Raw genomic sequence first — 20,822 nt, 5'->3', positions numbered from 1 at the left:
GATGCCATGCAACCCAAGTTGAACATGCTACTCTCGGGTCAAGTACATACCAATAATAGGTATGGGCTTCGACACCTAATCCAACATAATTTCCCCTTGCTTGTCATCAAGATCATATGATTTAATGATTGTCGTTGTTTCTGCAAGACTGCTCCGGTTGAGATCCTTTGTCTTCATGATAACTAAGACATTCATGTCCCATGACGTATGGAGAGAGTTCAGTAGTTTCTTGTTAATCTCTGGTCGTGGCATTGAAATTCTAGCAGAACTCGTCCTAATGGTAAGGGAAATAAATCGATGTAGTTGAGGCTCCAATGATTCCCCAAGAATATGATTCAACATGTTCAACTTTTGTCTAAGCATGTCTTGACGGATCTGCTTTATATCTTCATTTCCCTTATATACTGCAATCAATGCTTCCCATAGAGCACTGGATAAGTCATACTCTCTGAATCCTTGTGCAATTTCCGGAGATAAAGCCATTGTAAGTGTTGCAAGAGCCTTCTCTTATTCCACGATTTTCTCGAAATCCTCATCCGCGTAATTTGCAAATTCTTCGTCAATAATGGTTCCATTTTCAAGAGTGGTAGTGATTCTAACTGGTCCCTTCAGAATGTTGTGCCATATTTTGAAATCCTTCATCTTGATGTATATTTCCATTCAGTACTTCCATTCAGGAAATCCATCAGCTGACAGAAGACATGGGATTCTTGTGGTAGTTCCCATGATTGAGTCCAACTCCTGATGAACTGTCATGTTTTGTGATTCCATTTTTTTTAACTTTATTAATTGATTGAAAGAAAAACATGTAAAGAAAGCACAACTGATAAGAGGTTCACAGCCGAAAACAAAATTTACAACTAAAGTGGGTTTACGGCCGAAAAGAGTTTACGGTTGTACACAGTTTCACTGCTAGAAAAACAGCCTTTTACGAAGCGCAATGCATGTCGTAAAATTCTCAGACGACATGCAAATGTGTGTCAAGAAAGGCCATGTCATAACCACAGATGACGCGCATTTACGACGCGCAATTACGACACGCGATTTATGAAGCACATTTACGACATGCAATGCGTATCAAGGAAGTCCCTGTTATAAAGGAAGACGACATGCATTTGTGTGCAATAACCTTACGACGCGCATTTACAACTTGCATTGAGTATCATTAAAGCCCCTGTCAAGAAAGGCCATGTCATAAATGAAGATGACACACATTTTTGCATATCGTAATTTTATATGTTTAAAAAAATATTATTTATAGATTTACTAATTTTCAAATTAAATTTGCATTTAATGTCTCATAATAAATAAAATATCATATACAAAAATACAATCCATTGCATAAAATTTAATGTCATACAAATAATCGTTCCATGGAAAGAAAAAACAAATTAATAAAAGTTGTAATGGAAAATTACAACCTAATTACATGCAAGAAATATGAAAAAACTTTAAATCCCTAAGATTAATAGTTCTAATAGAAGCTTCACGTGAGATACATACAGTTGGACAAGTAAGAAAGGATGTTCCTGAATCCACAATAGCAGCACAAGAACACGTACACGATATCTTCTGCAAGAAGGTGCCAGTCCAAAACTACTTTTGAAGGTTACCATGATAGCTGTTAAGATTTAAGCATAGCATGAAATCAATCAGTGACTATAATAAGCTAGAAAACAAGCAACTAATAGACAAAATAAGAAACTAATTAAGTCAAACTAACAAGCTAGAAAACAAGCAACTAATAAACAAAATAAGCAACTAATTTAGTCAAACTATGACTATATATGCATACAAATTGGCAGCAAACAAGTAAATAAATGAAGAAAGTTACCTTCCATTGAAATGGATTAACAAGTTTAACATATTTCCCATGTCCTAAAGCAGGCAAGTCAACACGAGAAGGAATGTAGTCAACACGAACAACAACATGAGACTCTTTTGTAACAATGTAAGCATCAAGTGTAAAAGTTAATACAAAAGCTGTAAATCATGAAATGCTCATAAAAAATATAAATCTCTTCAAAGATACAAAAACACCCAAAATCAGTTGCATTGCATAACATATTATGTTAGTGTAAATGATATAAAAACATACCTGTCTCTCTGTTCCAAGAAATTCGGGCATCAAAAAGTCAAAAAAAGACCACAACTCCAACGCATTATTCTGTATAAAACAAACCATAGTCAGAATAACTAAACTAATCAAATCTCCAATTCAATGAGCAAATAAACAAACCTGAATTGGTGTACCAAGCCCCATATCATCACATAAAATTCCATGAAGGTTAAACCTCTTTAAAAAGGCTAACCATTTTATACCCTCTTACTGATACCTTCTCAGGGTGACTTTCAACTACTTCTAGACAACAAGCATTCACTCAATCTAGGAGGAGGAGAGACACCACGTGCAAGGGGTAAAAGAGGAACAAGGGCAACAAACCTGTGTGTGACACTTCTTCTAATAGAATGATCACAATCACACATACACCTTAAAAGAGGGACAACTAACAACCTTGCATAAGGAACAGTTAACAATTGTCACGTTGAATTCAAGAAACTATAAAACTATAAAAGTTATAAAATAGCAAACATAATTGTATTAATAATCTATTAAGTATTTACTTACCTAAATTTCTTATTATAACTTATAAATTATATGTACATTTTGATGAAGGTCGTAACTGGAAATTGGTTCCGCAAAAAATCAATTTGTGATTAATCTACCTTTCCTATGAAAGAAGTTGTAAGAATTAAGAGGAAGAAGAATATTTTCCAAGGATTGCGCACATCTCCAACCACCTGCAATTAACTGCAATTAACTAAAAAGCAATAAGTAGAAAAGAAATTACTTTTACAAATGATACAATCACAAGCATGGATGTACAGAATCATAAGTACCCTTGTAGTGAAGGATGGAATCCCTGTAAGTTGGACCTAAAGAAGCAGAACCACCTTCAGTCTTGTGTACAAATGGAACAGCTACACTAACAAAAGTCTGCTCTTTATTTTAGATGTTGACTGCAAAAACAAGTCAGGTAATCAGAATAACAAAGTTCCTTAGTTTATTTGTTTATTATTCTTGTATCTGTATATTGTCTTCTGATATTGCAAATAATGTTATCTGCAACATAAAATAGATTAATCAGGAACCAAACAGAGGAGAATTCTTTTGAACTAAACAGGAATTTGGAGGACTGGTTACTGAATTTGATAAAGTTGTATGAAACAATTTAAAAAAAATTAACACACATTTTACTGAGTTGAAATAAACAAAGGCAAAACAAAATAAGCAAGAGAAGGCAGGGAACACAGGCAAAATAAAATAAACAAAGGCAAAACAAAATAAGCCAATTAATAACAAATATAAAATCATTTATCAATATAGGTATCTAGCAAAAAAAACTCAAAAGCTAGTATCTAATCATATAGTGTAGTTTGGGGGTGGCGGTCGAATGTGAAATAAGAGAAGGCGGGGTCACGGTGGTTGGTAACGAATGGGATGGGGAAGAAGATCGGGAAGCATCCGCTGATGAAATCAAAAGCTGGTGGTGGTGCTGATAAGGCGTCCTCTGGTGGTGGTAGTTTGTGGAGTATGTCATCAAAGGGGAAGGGGAAACGGAAGGTGAATCCACCTATTACTGTTAGGAACCCTAATGTTATCATTTCCTAATGAAACAGTGACGTTACTAAGTGGAGTAGGCTTTTTATGAAAATGAAATGGTTTCTGTTGTGAATAGATTGCTATATAACTTATCAAGATGTTTTGTTAAAAAGAAATTATGGTGCAGATTCTCAAGAACACGAGCTGCTACACCTTCATCTTCACGAAGCAAACCAAGAAGCAAGTGCTCTGATCCAATATAATTATGGCCTAAAAGATTCCATGGAATTGGCAGCAACCGAAGCAAAGTTATAACCAGCAGGGGCTGCTGAAGCATATGGTCCATAGCTTCCCGTCATTCCAATATTCCATGTATTGCTTCTTGGCATATACTGTGGAAGTGGGTATTTAGAATTAGAGGTGGCGGCCACTGGTGGTGGTGGTGCTGGATACATGCCTCCAGCGCCTTGTTGTGGTTGTTGTGGGAATGTCCTGTTGCTTAAAAACTGATGGATAGCAGCTGGTGGAGGGACATAAAATAGGGAGAAATATGGACCGTATGGGATGTAATTTGGAGGGTAATGGGGTAGATGAACCCCTGATGGCTGCTGGAAAATAGGTAATGGTTGTTGAGTGACGGATATGGAGCTTTGCATGACTCTGACGGTTTGTGTGGCGGTTGTTGGTGTTGGACCGGTGGTGGATAAGATTAGTGAGTTCCGGACCTGTGATTTCAATTAATTGGTAAATAGAGGCATATATATGGTTAAATTTTTTGGCATTTAAGAAACAAACCTGTTGAGAAGAATGAGAAGGTTGTTGAACATTTCAATTGTACTTTGTGGTTGATTGGAAAGGTGACATGAACCCATAACTCTCACGATAAAAGTGTGCATAATAGCGTGCTGGATCAAATAGTTGCTAAACCTGTAAGTAATTTTCTCAAAAAAAAATCATTTTGTTAATTAATTAACTAATGGATTATAAATAAATAAATAAATAAATAAATAAGGGTGTTAGGGTCTTACTACAAAGATTGGGACATGAGAAGCATCGCATGCCTAAGACTCGGTGTTTCCAAAAGATGCAACTTGGCTTCAATGATTGGTGGCATGAACCCAAAACTGAAGTTTGGATTTGGTGATGTATGAACAGCTGGGTATTGATGACTTGGAGTAGGGAATGAAGAAGAATAAGAAGAGGAAGAAGTCTCTTGTTTCGACTCTCTGTACTCGGGTCCCGCATTCAATGACACGTCACCTTCCGTTGGTAAATTCTTGGGTACATTAGATGAAGATGTGGTTGGGCGTTCAAGATGATCCTCCTATCCATCAGTATTTTCATTTCTGAACCAATAAAGTACATACATTTATCAGAAAATGTTGTCTACTCCAATATGAAATACAACCTAAGTAACAGAAACCTGGATTGCATTTGATCCTCTATAGTTTCGTCAGCCTCCTCAGATGCTTCAGACGTCATTTCACTCACAGTCACAGCCACAAGACCATTTAAGTTTGAGGGGGTTTTATTAAAACCAAAAGTGGCATCAAAACTCCCAAAACAGAAGCCGAGTTTTTCGGCTTCAGGAACATGAAGGTGATTTGGGATAATGACATGTTTATCATCTGAAATGTGGGACTCCTTCAGCTTCATCTCAAGTTCATCCTCCTATGAATCAAGATTAGTGGAGGATGCAGAAGAAACTATTGTTGGAGTATGAGCTTCCACTGGAACCACAGCCACAAGCACCTTAATTGATATTTGACTTTGAGCAATTGGTTTCAGTTTCCATTCCATGCTAGGACCAACGGTAGGAAATCACAAACAAGTTTTTCATTAAGTTCTACTGTTTTACTTCTAATAAAAGCATTCAGTTAAAATTTAAGGTATCATTGTCTTGATACCTTTTTGAGGTCCAGTTGCTTGTTGCATCCTATTATTATAATTTGATGAAGGCCTGGATATGGAAAAGGAGACATGAGAAAATGATCCTGGTCATGAAGATGAATCTGAAACCACATTCTTCCCCACTCCCTGAAGCTCACTGGGTCCCACCTTCCCTTGCTCAGAACCAGATGTCATGTTTAACCATTCATAAATACAATTAATTTACATCAAATAAAAAATAATTTCAAATACAAAACAAGATGATAACAAAATGGTGATTAAATAAATTAAAAAAAAAGCTTCTCACAAGAAGTCGACTTGATCCCAAGAGGGGTCTCTTGAATTTGTTCAACTGCAGCTACTTTACTCCAAACCTCACATCTAACAGTACACACATACAGCTGTGAATCTTGTGATGGCATCAAAATAGGATCTTTTTCGGACAAATATACCCCTGGTGAAGATTAGCAATATGAACAAACATTATTGCATTCTCTTTAGGTATATTCAATTGCAATACAAGTACACACAAGTGATTCCTACATGATTATACAGGCACAAACATAAAAACATACAAGATTCCACGTTTTTAAGCATACTGAAACCCTAATTACACAATTGCATACCTTAAGAAGCCGACCCCTCCTGTTTTCCCCATTGTCAAAGTAAAACACCTGAAGAAAGAACCCTAATCAGAAAGGTAATTGGACAGATATGAAGGTTATTTGAAAGAAAAATCTATTATAATTTTTGAAGAAACTAGGAATGTCAATCCACATTTTGCAGAGTAATAAATATGAAAGTGTATGTATAGTATGTATAATGTGTAATATAATAAATTGCCTTGCTATCAAGCTGAAGTTCCTTGCTAGAAATATCTTGGTCATCAGAAGTGACGTAGTAGTTGAGGATATCAAAGAACCAAGAGATTCCATTAAAAGGTACGCTTATAGTGGACCTTGTCAACGATGTCTTCTCCAAAATCTTCAGGTAACCACCACATGGATTCTCCTTGAGATCAAAGTAAAACAGCTGATGTTCCACCTGTAACGTCTTAGACAACAGCTCCACGTCATTCCCACCGCTTCGTGCACCTTCGTTGTCGCCCGAGTTAAACTCCATCTCCCTTTACATCTTCTCCTTCACCTCCACCTATAACGTTTTAGACAACAACTCCTCGTTGCCCCTTACGTGTTTTGAACCAGGCAAGAGGGATGAGATGGAAATACGAGAGTGAGATAGAAAAAATTAGGGTCTGATTTAGGAACCCTAAATCATCGACTCAAATTGATAACTGGGAGGTAAGGACCCTAAATCCTCCGCTCATAGGGTCGAATTAAGAGTGTAAGAACTTGTTGGAACCGAGAATTAGGTTTTTGGTGGAGGTGATGGATTGAGGAATTGAGGAAGCTATGGATGAAGACGAAGGCCCTAATTCGAAGAGGCGGGGAATTTTTGGGATGAATAGGCGGGGGTTAATTTTTTGGATTTTATTATTCCCCCTAAAAACGTGTGTTTCCTTAAAAAAATATAAAGTGACCCAGTTATACGACGCACATTTTTTTATAGGTGTCGTCCGTATTTTTTTTTCTGACACTAATTTTATGGTACGCAAAAATGTGTGTCCTCTATTCTTCAAATTTTGGAAAACTGACATTAATTTTTAGAGCACACACAAATGCGCGTCCTCTTTCATTGTGATTCATTAATTGCGCGTCTTAAATGGCTATTTTTCTAGTAGTGTTTACGGTTGAGAACAGTTTACGGCTCATGGTAGATAACAGTTTACAGTCGAAAAAACAACACATTTGCAGTCGAAAACAGTTTACATTCATAAACACGAGGAGGTTTATGGCCGAAAATGGGTTTACAGCCAAAAACTGATGAACAGTTTATAGCTGAAAACACCTAGACGTTGAGGAAAATAGCTGATTTTGAGGAGATCTTCAACCCCTTTGGCCTTGAAAAGATGATCAACAGTAAAAACCTAGTAACAAATCTTGAAAAATCACGAAAATGAAGACAACTCCAACCGTAAACACAACTTGAACAGTTTCGACACTAGATTGGCTTTGAAAATACATTCGGTACTTTAACGAAACCGAACGTAGCTAAGCCAAGATCAGGTTCGTCAAAGTCTTCGTCTGGGTCTTTGGCTAACATTAGATGGAAATCCAAACAATCAATTCCAAAGAAAAATGTTTCAAAATCACCTATAAATGTTTCTAAACCTAAATACCAATGGGTGCCCAAGAATTTAAATGTCCAATAGCTCAGTCTTATGTATGTGCATCTGGTAATAAATGAAATTCAAAAAGTGAAAAAGAAATTTCTATTGCTAAAAAGGGAAATCCCAGTGTTTCAATGACCTGGGTTCGAAAAATCAATTAATCCCGCGCATCGTGAAGGAACAGCTACGGAGGAATGTTGTCAGACCCTGGTATGTCGATAGTGGTTGTTCCAGGCACATGTCAGGAGACATCTTCAAACTACATGACATTCAAAATTTTAATAGGGACTATGTTTCCTTCGCGGGAGGAGAAAACGAAAATATCACCCAGAAATGAACTGTCACAAATGGAGTGCTTAGCTTTGAGAGCATCAACTATACTCCCAATTTGAAGCACGGTTGTTGAGTGTCTCGTAGATTTGTGACAAAGGCTATTCAATACACCTCACCGACAAAGAGTGCCTCATATTGAAGCGTGGAATTATTATCCCTGAAGAATTGATCTTGTTGAAATCGAAGAGGGATGGAAATGCATACATCCTCAACATGAATTATAATATTCCAGAACAAGTCACTTTTCTCTTCCCTAAAGTCTATGAACTCAATGCCATGCTTTGGCATCGTCGTCTCAGCCATGCGAATGCCAAGAACCTGTCAAAGACTTTATTAATTCCTGTCAAAGACTTTATTAATTCTAAAAAATGTGTGGCGTGTGCTCAAGGCAAACATCATCGCAAGTCCCATTTACCAAAGACTGAAAACTCAAACAGCAAGGTTCTTCAACTGTTGCACATGGATTTATTTGGTCCGGTCAATGTTCTCTGCATCAACAAGGGCTCTTATTGCTTGGTTGTGATAGATGACTACTCGCGGTTCACATGGGTTTTCTTCTTATCCAACAAGAGTGGGATCGCGGATCTGATCAAGAAGTTCATCGTGATGATTGAGAATCAACCGAATGAGAAGGTGATGGCGCTTAGAACGGATAATCGCATAGAATTCAAGAACTCAGTTCTGGATCATTTCTGTGCCGACAAGGGTATATTCCGTCAGTACAGTATCGTTCGAACTCCTTAGCAAAATGGTGTTGCAGAACGGCGCAATCATACTCTAATAGATACTGCAAGGACGATGCTCTGTATTTCTAAATTACTGGTCTTCTTTTCGGCAGAGGCGATCAACACTACCTGCTACGTCCAGAACCGTGTCCTGATCAACAAAGCCCAGATGAAGACCCCATATGAAATTTTGTACAATCACAAGCCATCAATTTCTCACTTCCGAATATTTAGATGTCCTTGCACCCTCCTTCACTTAGAGTCCAACACCACGTTTAAATCGAAGGCCGATGACTGCTACTTTGTGGGATACGCTTCACGCACTGCTTATCATGTATACAACAAGAAAACCAAGCACATTGTGGAATCTTTCGATGTGTGTTGGCTGGAAGAAAATGAAATAGATGCTCGAGTCGGTCCTAACTGGTTATTTGATTATGCTTCTTTATTTAAATCATTTAATGTGTTTTCAGATGATGTGTCAGGTTCTTGATCAGGTATGAAGGTTGCTATTGAAAATGAAGAGGAAAATGTTGTGTACAAACCACCTTTGGTGCCTCCTACAACTCTTATGGTGGATGAAGTTTTTCCAAATATTTCTTCAGGTTCTCCAAGTCAAAGAATCAATTTTGATGTTGAAGCCACTCCTCTTACTCCTGCTGAAAGAGAATTCATGACCAGAGATACTTCCGCTGCTACTCAATCGTTCATGGAACTTCTCTTTCCCGAGCCAATTGCAAATGAGTACGTGACAAGCACTTCTCATGGTTCCATATCGTCTGAGGCGGATGATTCAACAGATGATGGATTAATCAATATCAACAACCTTCATGCTATACTTAATGACATCAGCCATGAAATTCCCACTAGACTTCAATGCGATCATCTGATCGAAAACGTCATTGGTCAACTAGGCGACAGACTTAAAATGAGGAGTCAGATTGGAGATGTCAATACATGTCTCTACTCTTGCTTCATCTCTCAGATCCAACCAAAGAATGTGGAAATGGCACTGAACGAACCTAGTTTAGTTGATACAATGCACGAGGAACTTAATCAATTTGAGAAAATAGGGGTATGGAAGTTGGTTGAGCTGCCAAAGGGAAACAAAGTCTTGGGGCAGACGTTGGGTGTTTCGTAATAAGCAAGACGATTGTTGGGTGATTATGTGAAACAAAGCACGTCTGGTTGTCTATGGGTTTCGGAAAATTGAAGGCCTTGACTACACTGAAGTGTATGCTCCTGTAGGGTGCCTTGAAGTTATATGTATCTTCCTAGCTTATGCCTCCTACATGGGGTTTACTATTTATCAGATGGATGTCATGACCGCCTTTCTATAAGGAGCTTTGAAGGAAGAAATTTATGTTGATCAACCTCCTGGTTTTTTCGATTTAAAATTTGCGAATCATGTCTACAAATTAGACAAGGCTCTGTATGGGTTGCATCAGGCTCCTCTAGCTTGGTATGCCACTCTAACAGATCATTTTCTTGAACATGGTTATACCAGAGGCACGATTGAACAGATGCTCTTCATCAAGCATGTGGATGCCGACCTAATTCTTGTACAGATATATGTTGATGACATCATCGGGAGAAATGACTACGTTCTTGGGGTTGTAAGTTCGACAAGATTCAACCGGAATCCTTTTGCATCAAGGAAAATATGTTGAAGCCATTCTTGATAGGTTTGGGTTTAAAGATTCCAAAGTTGTAACACCAGTCAAAATAGGTAAATAAGAATCACATGTGATTATGCCAATCATGTAATGTGATTTTGTTAAACTAGTAATGTGATAAACTTACAATGTAGTTCATGATAAATTCTAATACAAATATGAACTTTTTGTATGATGAAACCAAAAGTATACATCCAGACGATTCCAAAAAATATAGAGAACGTCTAAATCTAACTTCGCTTGAAGAAGTTATGATAAATTCTAACGCTACAGATCCTTATAACAAGAGTATTTTAATATAGACTTAGGATTACCTCTTGGAATCTAAAATAAAGTTGTAGTACTCGAAATTACCTATGTGTGGATATAAACGACATCAAAAACGGAGTTTTTATACCAAAGTTATGACCTTCCGAAGATGCAGGTGTCTTAGAGCACGACATGTGGCAGAAAACCCTAGCTGTCTGAATTCTCAACGTGAAACTCAAATTCACGAAGTGAAAGTAGTCCAGGACACATTTCGAGGCTAGAAAACACGTGCGAAGTCTACAGGAGTGAGGTGCTAAATCCTCACGACGTGAACATAAAAGACACGACGTGAAACTAGAATCGTGGCACCTTCTGAAGCTAGGACCCAAATGGCAAGTCTACGAGATGATGTGGCTCAAATTCACGACGTGAACCTTAAGTTCACGACATGAAATTTTCTTGGTTAGCCTATAAATAGAAAGTCCGACCTCTTAACCATTTGAAGATGATCTTATCATGACACTAGCCTCCCAACCTACAATCAAAAGGAGATGAGTCGATCCAAGGTCGGAAGTGTTGATTAGGGAACAAGCTCCCCCTGCCCAACAATCTTCTGCAAATGATGCACCAGCCCAACTAAACCTTGAAGATAGTCAAGTTTTGAAAGAAGGACTAAGTGTTGTTCAATTTTCATATGAAGCACGGAGCTCTTAAGCTCCTGGGGGTTCCTCTCCACCACAACCTGCACATGATGCTGCCTCCGAGAGGCTTTCCAGGTTTTTGGCACAACAAGATTCAGATCCTTCTCCCCAAAGCAAAGGGATATCTTTAGGTGAAGGAAGTTCAGGGGGAGCGGACCCATCAATTTTTTACCTCAAGGAGGAGATCGGAATTCTGAATCAAAGCTTACTGAGAAGGATGTTTTGATAGGAAAACTTGATGTCAGAGTTTCCAAGCTCGAAGAGGAAAATACTCTAAAATCAAAACAGATCTCCGACTTGCAGATAAACCTTGGTGCCTTGTCTGTTGGGTACTTCGACCTAAAAACCAAGAATATCAATGAATTTGGCAACAAATTCAAGACATCGGTCGTTGAACCAAATGCAGCAAACCTTCTCATAGTGCTCCTTCCCAAGCTGCTGAAGATCCTCTTGTTAATCCTCCTCCTGTCAGAACTACATGAACTGTTGATCGATTTGAGAGTGAACCAGCTCAATCCAATCCAAGAGTTATTCTTAAACATGCTCAGAATCAGGCATCTTCACAAAAGAAGGGGAAGTGGCTCTTCATGAAAAATTTAGATCAAAATGTTCATGGAGACCAACCCCAACTGACTGTGACCGAGCTTGGAAACAGGCCGTACAGAGATAAGTATGCTGACATGTCAGGAAATCTTATCTGGGCTTTTCATGACAGATTAAAAATGATGGTTGGTAAAGCGCAAGAGCGGAGACTTGGAGTATTACAAGCACAAGAATGATTTCTCAAATTCACGACGTGAACCTTAGGTTCACGACGTAAACTTGTCTTGGACAGCCTATAAATAGTTAGTTTGGCCTCGTCTCTCCTTACACCATTTCTTTTCTCTCCTCTGTCCTTTTTTGAAGCCATCTTGCATCCTGAGCCAGGTGATCGCGAACCGCTGAACGTTTTCAGTTAGATATTGTCAAAGCACACTAGTAAAATGAGTTTCACGTCCCCAGTTTTTAATATTTTTAAGGGGAAACGCATGCTAAATATAGTATATGCGTTAATATTATGTCTATATGATAGTATATTAGTATCAACGTACATAGTTATATTAACCGGGATATAGTTGTTTAGATTTAATATTTTGTATCTATACAACTATCATAAACTTGTTAGCATGTAATTGTTATAGTAATATATTAATGTAGATCTTGAGTTATACTTACGATTCTATATATATTTTGTGTGCGATATAGTTCCAGATTTGTACTTGGAAGTTCTATATGTTAATTGATAAGCATGTTGTTATTGTTGGTTTTATGTCAAGATAAAACTTGGTTTTACATCAAGTTATAGTTACTATACTGGCTAAATCTTATGAAATTAGGAGTAATGTTTAAAAGCATTGTCTAGTAACTTAGGGTTTTAGACATGAAAATGCTTTTGTTGTTAGAACTATAGAACACCGTCAAAGTCTACATGAGTTACTGTATTCATCAACTAAGATTGGGGATCTTAGTGAAAGTCCTCTGACCTGTATCCGTTAATCTCGTTTGAGCGTGACAACCCCACCCGTGGTTGTTATCTACAACCAATATTTGGTGGGTGACGAACTTGCCTAATTTACTATCTTCCAACGTTGATTAAGCATGTGGAAACTACCACAAGGTGTGATCCTTGTTACCACCGCAAGCTATGATCCTTGTACCACCGTAAGGTGTGATCCTTGTACTACCGCAAGGTGTGATCCTAGTACTACCGCAAGGTGTGATCCTTATACTACCACAAGGTGTGATCCTTGTAACTACCACAAGGTGTGATCCTTGTAACAATAACCAAAGGTATAAAACTAAGTCATACAGTCGCGGTTACAGACTCATGGTAGCATAACCTTAGAAGCATTATACTTTGTCGATATACTAGTAAGAATGCTAAGTATAAGATTCCTAAAGACTTATACTCTAACTATAAGAATCTAGTAGGTATATTACTTGCATATTAAGTAGACAATGTGACATCCCCATTTTCACGGCCAGAAAAAGACCGATTTTGTTTATGCTTTATAAAAATCAGAGTATCTCTTTTAATAAAAACAGTGAGGAATTTGTTCCCAGAAAAAAAACATGATAATTTCATTATCAAATCATTTCCGAAGAAATGTATTTTTATTCATTTTAAAACATTTGCAATGTCATCGTCAATACAAAAACATAAGCATAAACAGAACTTACATTCATTTACACTAGTGATCTATATATCCTTAATCTCTCGGTGTAATGTAACTTCACCTAGTCACCTGTGATACAAGTAAACTGAGTGGGTCAGGTTGGGAAACCTGGTGAGTACATAGGGTTTTCAAACCACCATAATATAAGTATTATGCATAATCATCAAAAAACTTAACCCAATTACCCATCCCCATTATCTTCTTTATTCCTAAGTACATTCCCTAAGGATTTATCCTAAGGGTTGTCTCATACATCATATTTACCTCTTATCTCCTTACATCGCATCTCCTTATATGTTTCTTCCTAAGGATCATCGCCTACATCCTATATACAGTATTGATTCAGGGTTTACTCCTCAATACGTGCCCAACAAGAGTTAAGGCATCATCACATGAACACGTAGTTACAACATCGCCTGAACTCGTAATTCATAGTAAGGGATTAGAGTATCATCACATGAATACATAGTTACAACATCGTCTGAACTCGTAATTCATCACCTACAGGTTATGGGCCTGCTGGTGTTTCCATGGGGTTGTCTAGAATAGTCCATGGTCGCCATCTATATTCTGGTAGATGACTACATCTCCAAACTGTCGGACAAAGTTATAGTATCTTTTATCCTAAATCATCGATTCATCATCACCTATCTATCCTTACCTAATTATCCTCCCCTTCCTATCATCACCTATCTCTTATCATTTTATTTCATCACACACCAACTATTTCATCTACCCATGTTTTATCCGAAAATATTTGTAGATATAAAATAAATATACAGTTTAAATCATTTAAAACTTGTATAAAATCATTCATCCGGCATAGACAACAAGTATTCAGATAATATGCACACATAGCACGTAACTTATATAAAATACTTCATATCTATGTGTAAGATGAAAGTAACTATGCACTCACCTGATTAGGTGGTGACTCGGCACTCGGACAACGCTTCGTTACTCTTAAAACAATTTTCCCTCGACAAAACCTAGTATAAAAACCACTAGGGTTTAGTCTGACGTTAACCAAGACTAATTAATAGTCTAACTATTATTATTATTATATAAGCGCGACACAATACCTTTCACCCACTATATACAGACGAGGCAAGACATGGAACACCGGAGGGCAGGATCATTTCGGCATAAAAGCACTTCTGAATCCAACAACCCAAGCAGCCCTCCAAACCTGAACCCCTGTACCGCGAGTGGTTAAAAAGATATTATAACGACGCTTAAATAACCCATAATAATAGCCAAAATAATTATTAAAAGTTTCTAATAACGATACTATATTAAAACATAAGCTCAACTAGAGATAGGGTAGGTATAGCTCACTTACAGTGGGTTTCCTTGGAAACTAGGCTCCGACGGAGCAGAGTTTCTTAGCTGAAGGCTCTTCTTTTCGGAGCCGTCAGGTGCTCCGGGGCTTCCGCCTCGTGCTAGGGGGTTCCCTAGGCTTTTTGGGGTGTTTTAGGAGGTTTAGAGAGAGTTTCTAGAGAGAGAAAGAAGTGGTGAAAGTGTGAGGTTGAGGGTTACCCCAACACCTCTATTTATAGTGCTCTTGGAGCATCACCACGTTGTGGTGACCTTCACCACATCGTGGTGTTGTGTAGGCTCCAAGGCTTCGCCTCGTGCTGACACATGGCGACGCACATAGGGTGGAGATCAGTCGTTTTTCAAAAATTCATAACATTCGCATACGAACTCGGTTTTCAACGTTCTTTTTTTCCACACGTAAGTAAAAACAAGATCTAAAACTTTTGTTTAGACTCCGTCGGCTAGTTCTCGGCCGATCTTAAATTTAACAGTAAGAGGAGATTAGACTGTTAAATGACCACGGAGAATTCGTAACTCCTTCATACGGACTCTGTTTTCGTCTGTCTTTTTACCGTTGAGTTCATATTAAGGAGATCTTCAACTCTCATTTAGGTCGCATAAGCCAAAACCGCTCGAACTAAAATACAAGTTTCGGGTCGTGCACTGCTAAGCCAAATCATAGAAAATTCATAACCTTCTCATACGAAGTCAGATTTGGGCGTTCTTTTTATGGACACTCTCGGTTTAACATATAATATGACTTTTGCTTAGATTACTAAGGCTAAACATTTCACTATCGGAAATTCACTATTTACGCTTCCCGGTGTCGTGCCGGTTTTGCCATAAAACTTCGACGGGCCATAACTTCTTCGTTATAACTCGGATTTCGGCGTTCTTTATATGTACGGAAACCTTGAGACTTATTCTAAAATTTTGTTAAGAATATTTACTCTAAATAATATTTTCCAAAAAGTCGTTTTCGACACTTATTGCCTCTAAATTGACTAGCCCGGATCTACGGGCGTTACAATTATCTCCCCCTTAGGATGATTACGTCCCGGAATCATCAACGAAAGAGGGTCGTATAATGATTCCATATGTTATCTCTTCATCATAGGTAATAATTGTATCTTCTATGTTGCTTCAAACAAGTATCTAACTCTCAGACTCCTTGACTACAAGCGGTGCTCGAACTTGCACCTGCTCGTTAGACTCCAAACTATGACATTCGAGTCATGGTCTCGATCCTTGATGGAGACTCCTTCTTCTTGTTAGCAAACTTAAGATAAGCTTCTCTATTACTACAATGTACCGATGTGTCATATTCTAATGACCTCTCATCATGTGCTTAAACTCAAATCTCTTAGAGTTAAATTTTAGAACAGACTATACCATCCTTCATGTTCTAATTTGAAATAATCACATCTTCAAACTTAGCATCTCTAGCTACAACCCTCTTTAACAACAATCGTGATACTTCTATTGATCGCTTTGATTTCAATCTTTTAGCTTAAGTCAGATGCTACATCAGACTTGGTTCTCTAAACCATGTGACATACTCATTGTAGTCGGACTCAATGTGATATGAACACTAGGGTCGGAATAACAACAATCTTCTTTGTCATTACCGAAACAATGGTAACAACATACTTTAATAAAAAGAAATTAATTACTAGCTTCTTGGTAACTTTGTGACTTTCCTGATCCTAGTGTGAGTCCTGTGCTTCCGGTAGTATAGGCCTATACTACCATTCACACCTACTCATACTCGTCCCAAGTATTGTCTCGCAGTTTTCCAAGTCACCATATAAGAAAATCACATAACAACTTAACACATCAGATAGCAAAACTATGGTCTTATATTATTTCTTGAAATGATTACATCGGTGTTCAAGTTCACCCTAGACTATGCCTCCACTAGGCTACATCATACGAAACTATGGCTACTGCATAACTCAATCTTCGGGTAAGAAGTCCTCATCCTTGATTCCTCGCGTTGTTGTCTACTTCATCGAGGATCATGTGGAATGCCCTTGGTTTTGGTGGTGCATTTGGTCTTGCTGCTTCATTTTTCTTTGGACAGTTTTTTGAAATATGCCCATCACTTCCACATTCGTAGCACTTCTTGATGTCGAATGTACAATCTTTGGAATAGTGACTGGTCCTACCACACTTATAGCACGTCACTTCTCCATCGCATCTTCCGAAGTGCTTCTTCTTGCACTTCTCACACCACTTGGCTCCATTCCTTTGGTCCTCCAGGTTAGACTTTGAGAACTTTCCCTTATTATCGGGTCTTGAGGATCCTTCAAACTTCCTCTTTTCACCAACTTCAGCTTTCTCCAGACCCTTTTCCCTTATTTGGGTCTCAACATTCTTGGCTGCCCAGATGGAGGCTTTCAAAGTGGTTGCTTGTTTGACCATTGGACCAAAGTCCGCTGGTAATCCATTTGCAAACCTGTTGACCTTGGATGGTTCCGTTGGAACTAGGTAAGGAACAAGCTTCATCTTCTCCGTAAAACTTGCAGCGTACTCGGTGACGCTCATTTTTCTTTTCTTTAGGTTCTGAAACTCGTTGTTGATCTCTAGTAGATCCTGCTTAGAGAAGTATGCATTTTCAGTTGCTCCAGGAAATCTTCCCAAGACATCTTGCTTGCTTCTCCCTTGGGCATCGTATCTGCTAATAGCTTCCACCAACTCAAGACTCCGGTCTTTAGTTGTCTGACCACAAAGACGGTTTTCTGCTTGTTGCTACAGTCGCAACTCTCAAACACCATCTCCATCTCAGAGATCCAGTCCAGAATTTCCACAGGCTTCGGGTTTCCTGAGAGACTTGGTGGTCTTACACTTTGTACCTTCGCCCATCCTTGTTGTTTCCCCTCTCCGGGCCATTCATTCATTCAACTTGAGTCACCACTTGACTCACTTGGCGGCTGTCGTTCCCTTCCTCCGACTGCTCGGGAATCGGTGCGGTTTGCTCGATGGGTATGGTAGGTTCGTCCCTATTTTCATGCAACATCTGCCTCATTTCCTCCCTTTGTTCAGCTAACATAGCCCGAATCATGCCTTCTACTCCAGCCATGGTAACCGGCTCAGGTGCAACTTCTACTACCACACGTATTTGCTCAATCACTGGGGGCTGTTGGTTCCCATTTCCATTTGCATTCCTGACTCCACTTCAGGTTCTTGCCATTTCAATCTATACACTAATTCATACGTTCAATGCGAAATGATGAGAATTAAGATAGGAAGGATTTTATTTACGATCCACGTGTAAATCTCCCTATTACTTCGAAAAATTATATGTCAGTTCTAATACCGTAATTAAACGTTTAGAAATCTGAACAAATAAAATTTCCTAGATCCGGTCGGCAAGAGACCATAGATCCGTTCAGACATTTAGCATCATAAAACATCATAAATCATTTACCACATAAAAAGCACGTTAGGAATTTTCCCTAAATAAGCTAGTGCTTGTGTCTATTCAGGTGTATTACCTAAATTTTATTAGACAAACTCCTCACAATCATTTCTTAGCATTCTAAGCTTAAGTCTAGAAATAAATCCATATTCCTAGTTCGCTTAAACTAATGCTCTGATACCAACTGTGTCATCCCCATTTTCACGGCCTAAAAAGACCGATTTTGTTTATGCTTTTTTAAAATCAGAGTATCTCATTTAATAAAAACATTACAGAATTTGTTCCCACAAAAAAGACATGATAATTTCATTATCAAAGCATTTCCGAAGAAAATGTATTTTTATTCATTTTAAAACATTTGGGATGTCATCGTCAATACAGAAACATAAGCATAAACAGAACCTACATTCATTTACACTAGTGATCTATATATCCTTAATCTCTTAGTGTAATGTAACTTCACCTCGTCACCTGTGATACAAGTAAATTGAGTGGTTCAGGTTGGTTGGGAAACCTGGTGAGTACATAGGGTTTTCAACCCATCATAATATAAGTATTATGTATAATCATCAAACAATTAAACCAATTATCCATCCCCATTATCTTCTTTATTCCTAAGTACATTCCCTAAGGATTTATCCTAAAGGTCGTCTCATACATCATATTTACCTCTCATCTCCTTACATCGCATCTCCTGATATGTTTGTTCCTAAGGACTCTCCCTAAGGATCATCGCCTACATCGCATATATAGTAGTGATTCAGGGATTAATCCCTCAATACGTGCCCAAGAAGGGTTAGGGCATCATCGCATGAATACGTAGTTACAACATTGCCTGAACTCGTAATTCATAGTAAGGGGTTAGAGTATCATCGCATGAATACGTAGTTACAACATCTCCTGAACTCGTAATTTATCACCTACGGGTTATGGGCCAGCTGGTGTTTCCATGGGGTTGTCTAGAATAGTTCATGGTCGCCATCTATACTCTGGTAGATAACTACATCTCCAAATTGTCGGACAAAGTTATAGTATCTTTTACTCTACATCACCGATTCATCATCACTTATCTATCCTCACCTAATTATCATCACCTATCTCTCATCATTTTATTTCATCACACACCAACTATTTCATCGACCCATGTTTTATCCCAAAATATTTGTAGATATAAAATAAATATACAATTTAAATCATTTAAAACATGTATAAAATCTTTCATCCAGCATAGACAACAAGTATTCAGATAATATGCACACATAGCACGTAATTTATATAAAATACTTCATATATATGTGTAAGATGAAAGTAAGTATGCACTCACCTGATTAGGTGATGACTCGGCATTCGGACAGTGCTTTGTTACTCTTAAAACGATTTTCCCTCTACAAAACCTAGTATAAAAACCACTAGGGTTTAGTCTGACGTTAACCACGACTAATTAATAGTCTAACTATTATTGTTATTATATAAGCGCGGCACAATACTTTTCACCCACTATATACAGACGAGGCCAGACATGGAACACTGGTGGGCAGGATCATTTCGGCATAAAAGCACTTCTGAATCCAACAACCCAAGCGGCCCTCCAAACTGAAACCCCTGTACAGCGAGTGGTTAAAAAGATATTATAACGACGCTTAAATAACCCATAATAATAGCCTAATTAATTATTATAAGCTCCTAATAACGATACTATATTAAAACATAAGCTATACTAGAGTTAGGATAGGTATAACTCACTTACAACGGGTTTCCTTGGAAACGGGGCTCCGCCGGAGCAGATTTTCTGAGCCGAAGGCTCTTCTTTTCGAAGCCGTCAGGCGCTTCGGCGCTTCCACCTCGTGCTACGGTGTGAGGTTGAGAGTTGCCCTGACACCTCTATTTATAGTTCCCATTAAGCATTACAACGTCGTGGGGACCTTCACCACATCATGGTGTTGCGTAGGCTCCAAGGCTTCGCCTGGTGCTGACACGTGGCAACGCATACAGGGTGGAAATCAACCGATTTTCAAATATTCATAACTTTCTCATACGAACTCCATTTTCAACGTTCTTTTTTTTCCACGCATACGTAAAAACAAGATCTACAACTTTCACTTAGACACTGTCGGCTAGTTCTCGACCGATCTTAAATTTAACAGTAGGAGGAGATTAGACTATTAAATGACCGCGGAGAAATCGTAACTCCTTCATACGGACTCCGTTTTCGTCTGTCATTTTACTGTTGAGGTCCTATTAAGTATATCTTCAACTCTCATTTAGGTCACGTAAGCCAAAAACCACTCGAACTAAAATTCGAGTTTCGGGTCGTGCACTGCTAAGCCGAATCTTAGAAAATTCATAAATTTCTCATACGAAGTCAGATTTGGGCGTTCTTTTTATGGACGGTCTCGGTTTAACATATACTATGACTTTTATTTAGATTACTAGGGCTAAAAATTTCTCTATCATAAA

General features: G+C 38.2%; 2 protein-coding genes across 2 annotated transcripts; both read right to left on the bottom strand.

Moving 5' to 3' along the window:
- Nucleotides 1-3,867: 3,867 nt before the first annotated feature.
- On the bottom strand, nucleotides 3,868-5,689 carry LOC111890129 (GBF-interacting protein 1-like). Its single transcript, XM_023886279.1, has 4 exons — nucleotides 5,624-5,689; nucleotides 5,028-5,275; nucleotides 4,486-4,531; nucleotides 3,868-4,329 (listed from the first exon to the last, which is right to left on the bottom strand). The coding sequence occupies exons 1-4, from the start codon at nucleotides 5,687-5,689 to the stop codon at nucleotides 3,868-3,870; spliced, it is 822 nt and encodes a 273-aa protein (XP_023742047.1).
- A 92-nt stretch (nucleotides 5,690-5,781) lies between these two features.
- Nucleotides 5,782-6,616, bottom strand: LOC111890130 (transcription factor Pur-alpha 1-like). The gene is made up of 4 exons (XM_023886280.1): nucleotides 6,338-6,616; nucleotides 6,121-6,182; nucleotides 5,947-6,033; nucleotides 5,782-5,875 (listed from the first exon to the last, which is right to left on the bottom strand). The coding sequence occupies exons 1-4, from the start codon at nucleotides 6,614-6,616 to the stop codon at nucleotides 5,782-5,784; spliced, it is 522 nt and encodes a 173-aa protein (XP_023742048.1).
- Between the last annotated feature and the right edge of the window lie 14,206 nt (nucleotides 6,617-20,822).

Source organism: Lactuca sativa, chromosome 6 (assembly GCF_002870075.4).
Source record: "Lactuca sativa cultivar Salinas chromosome 6, Lsat_Salinas_v11, whole genome shotgun sequence".
Lineage (NCBI taxonomy): Eukaryota > Viridiplantae > Streptophyta > Magnoliopsida > Asterales > Asteraceae > Lactuca > Lactuca sativa.
This window is presented reverse-complemented; position numbering and strand designations above follow the sequence as displayed.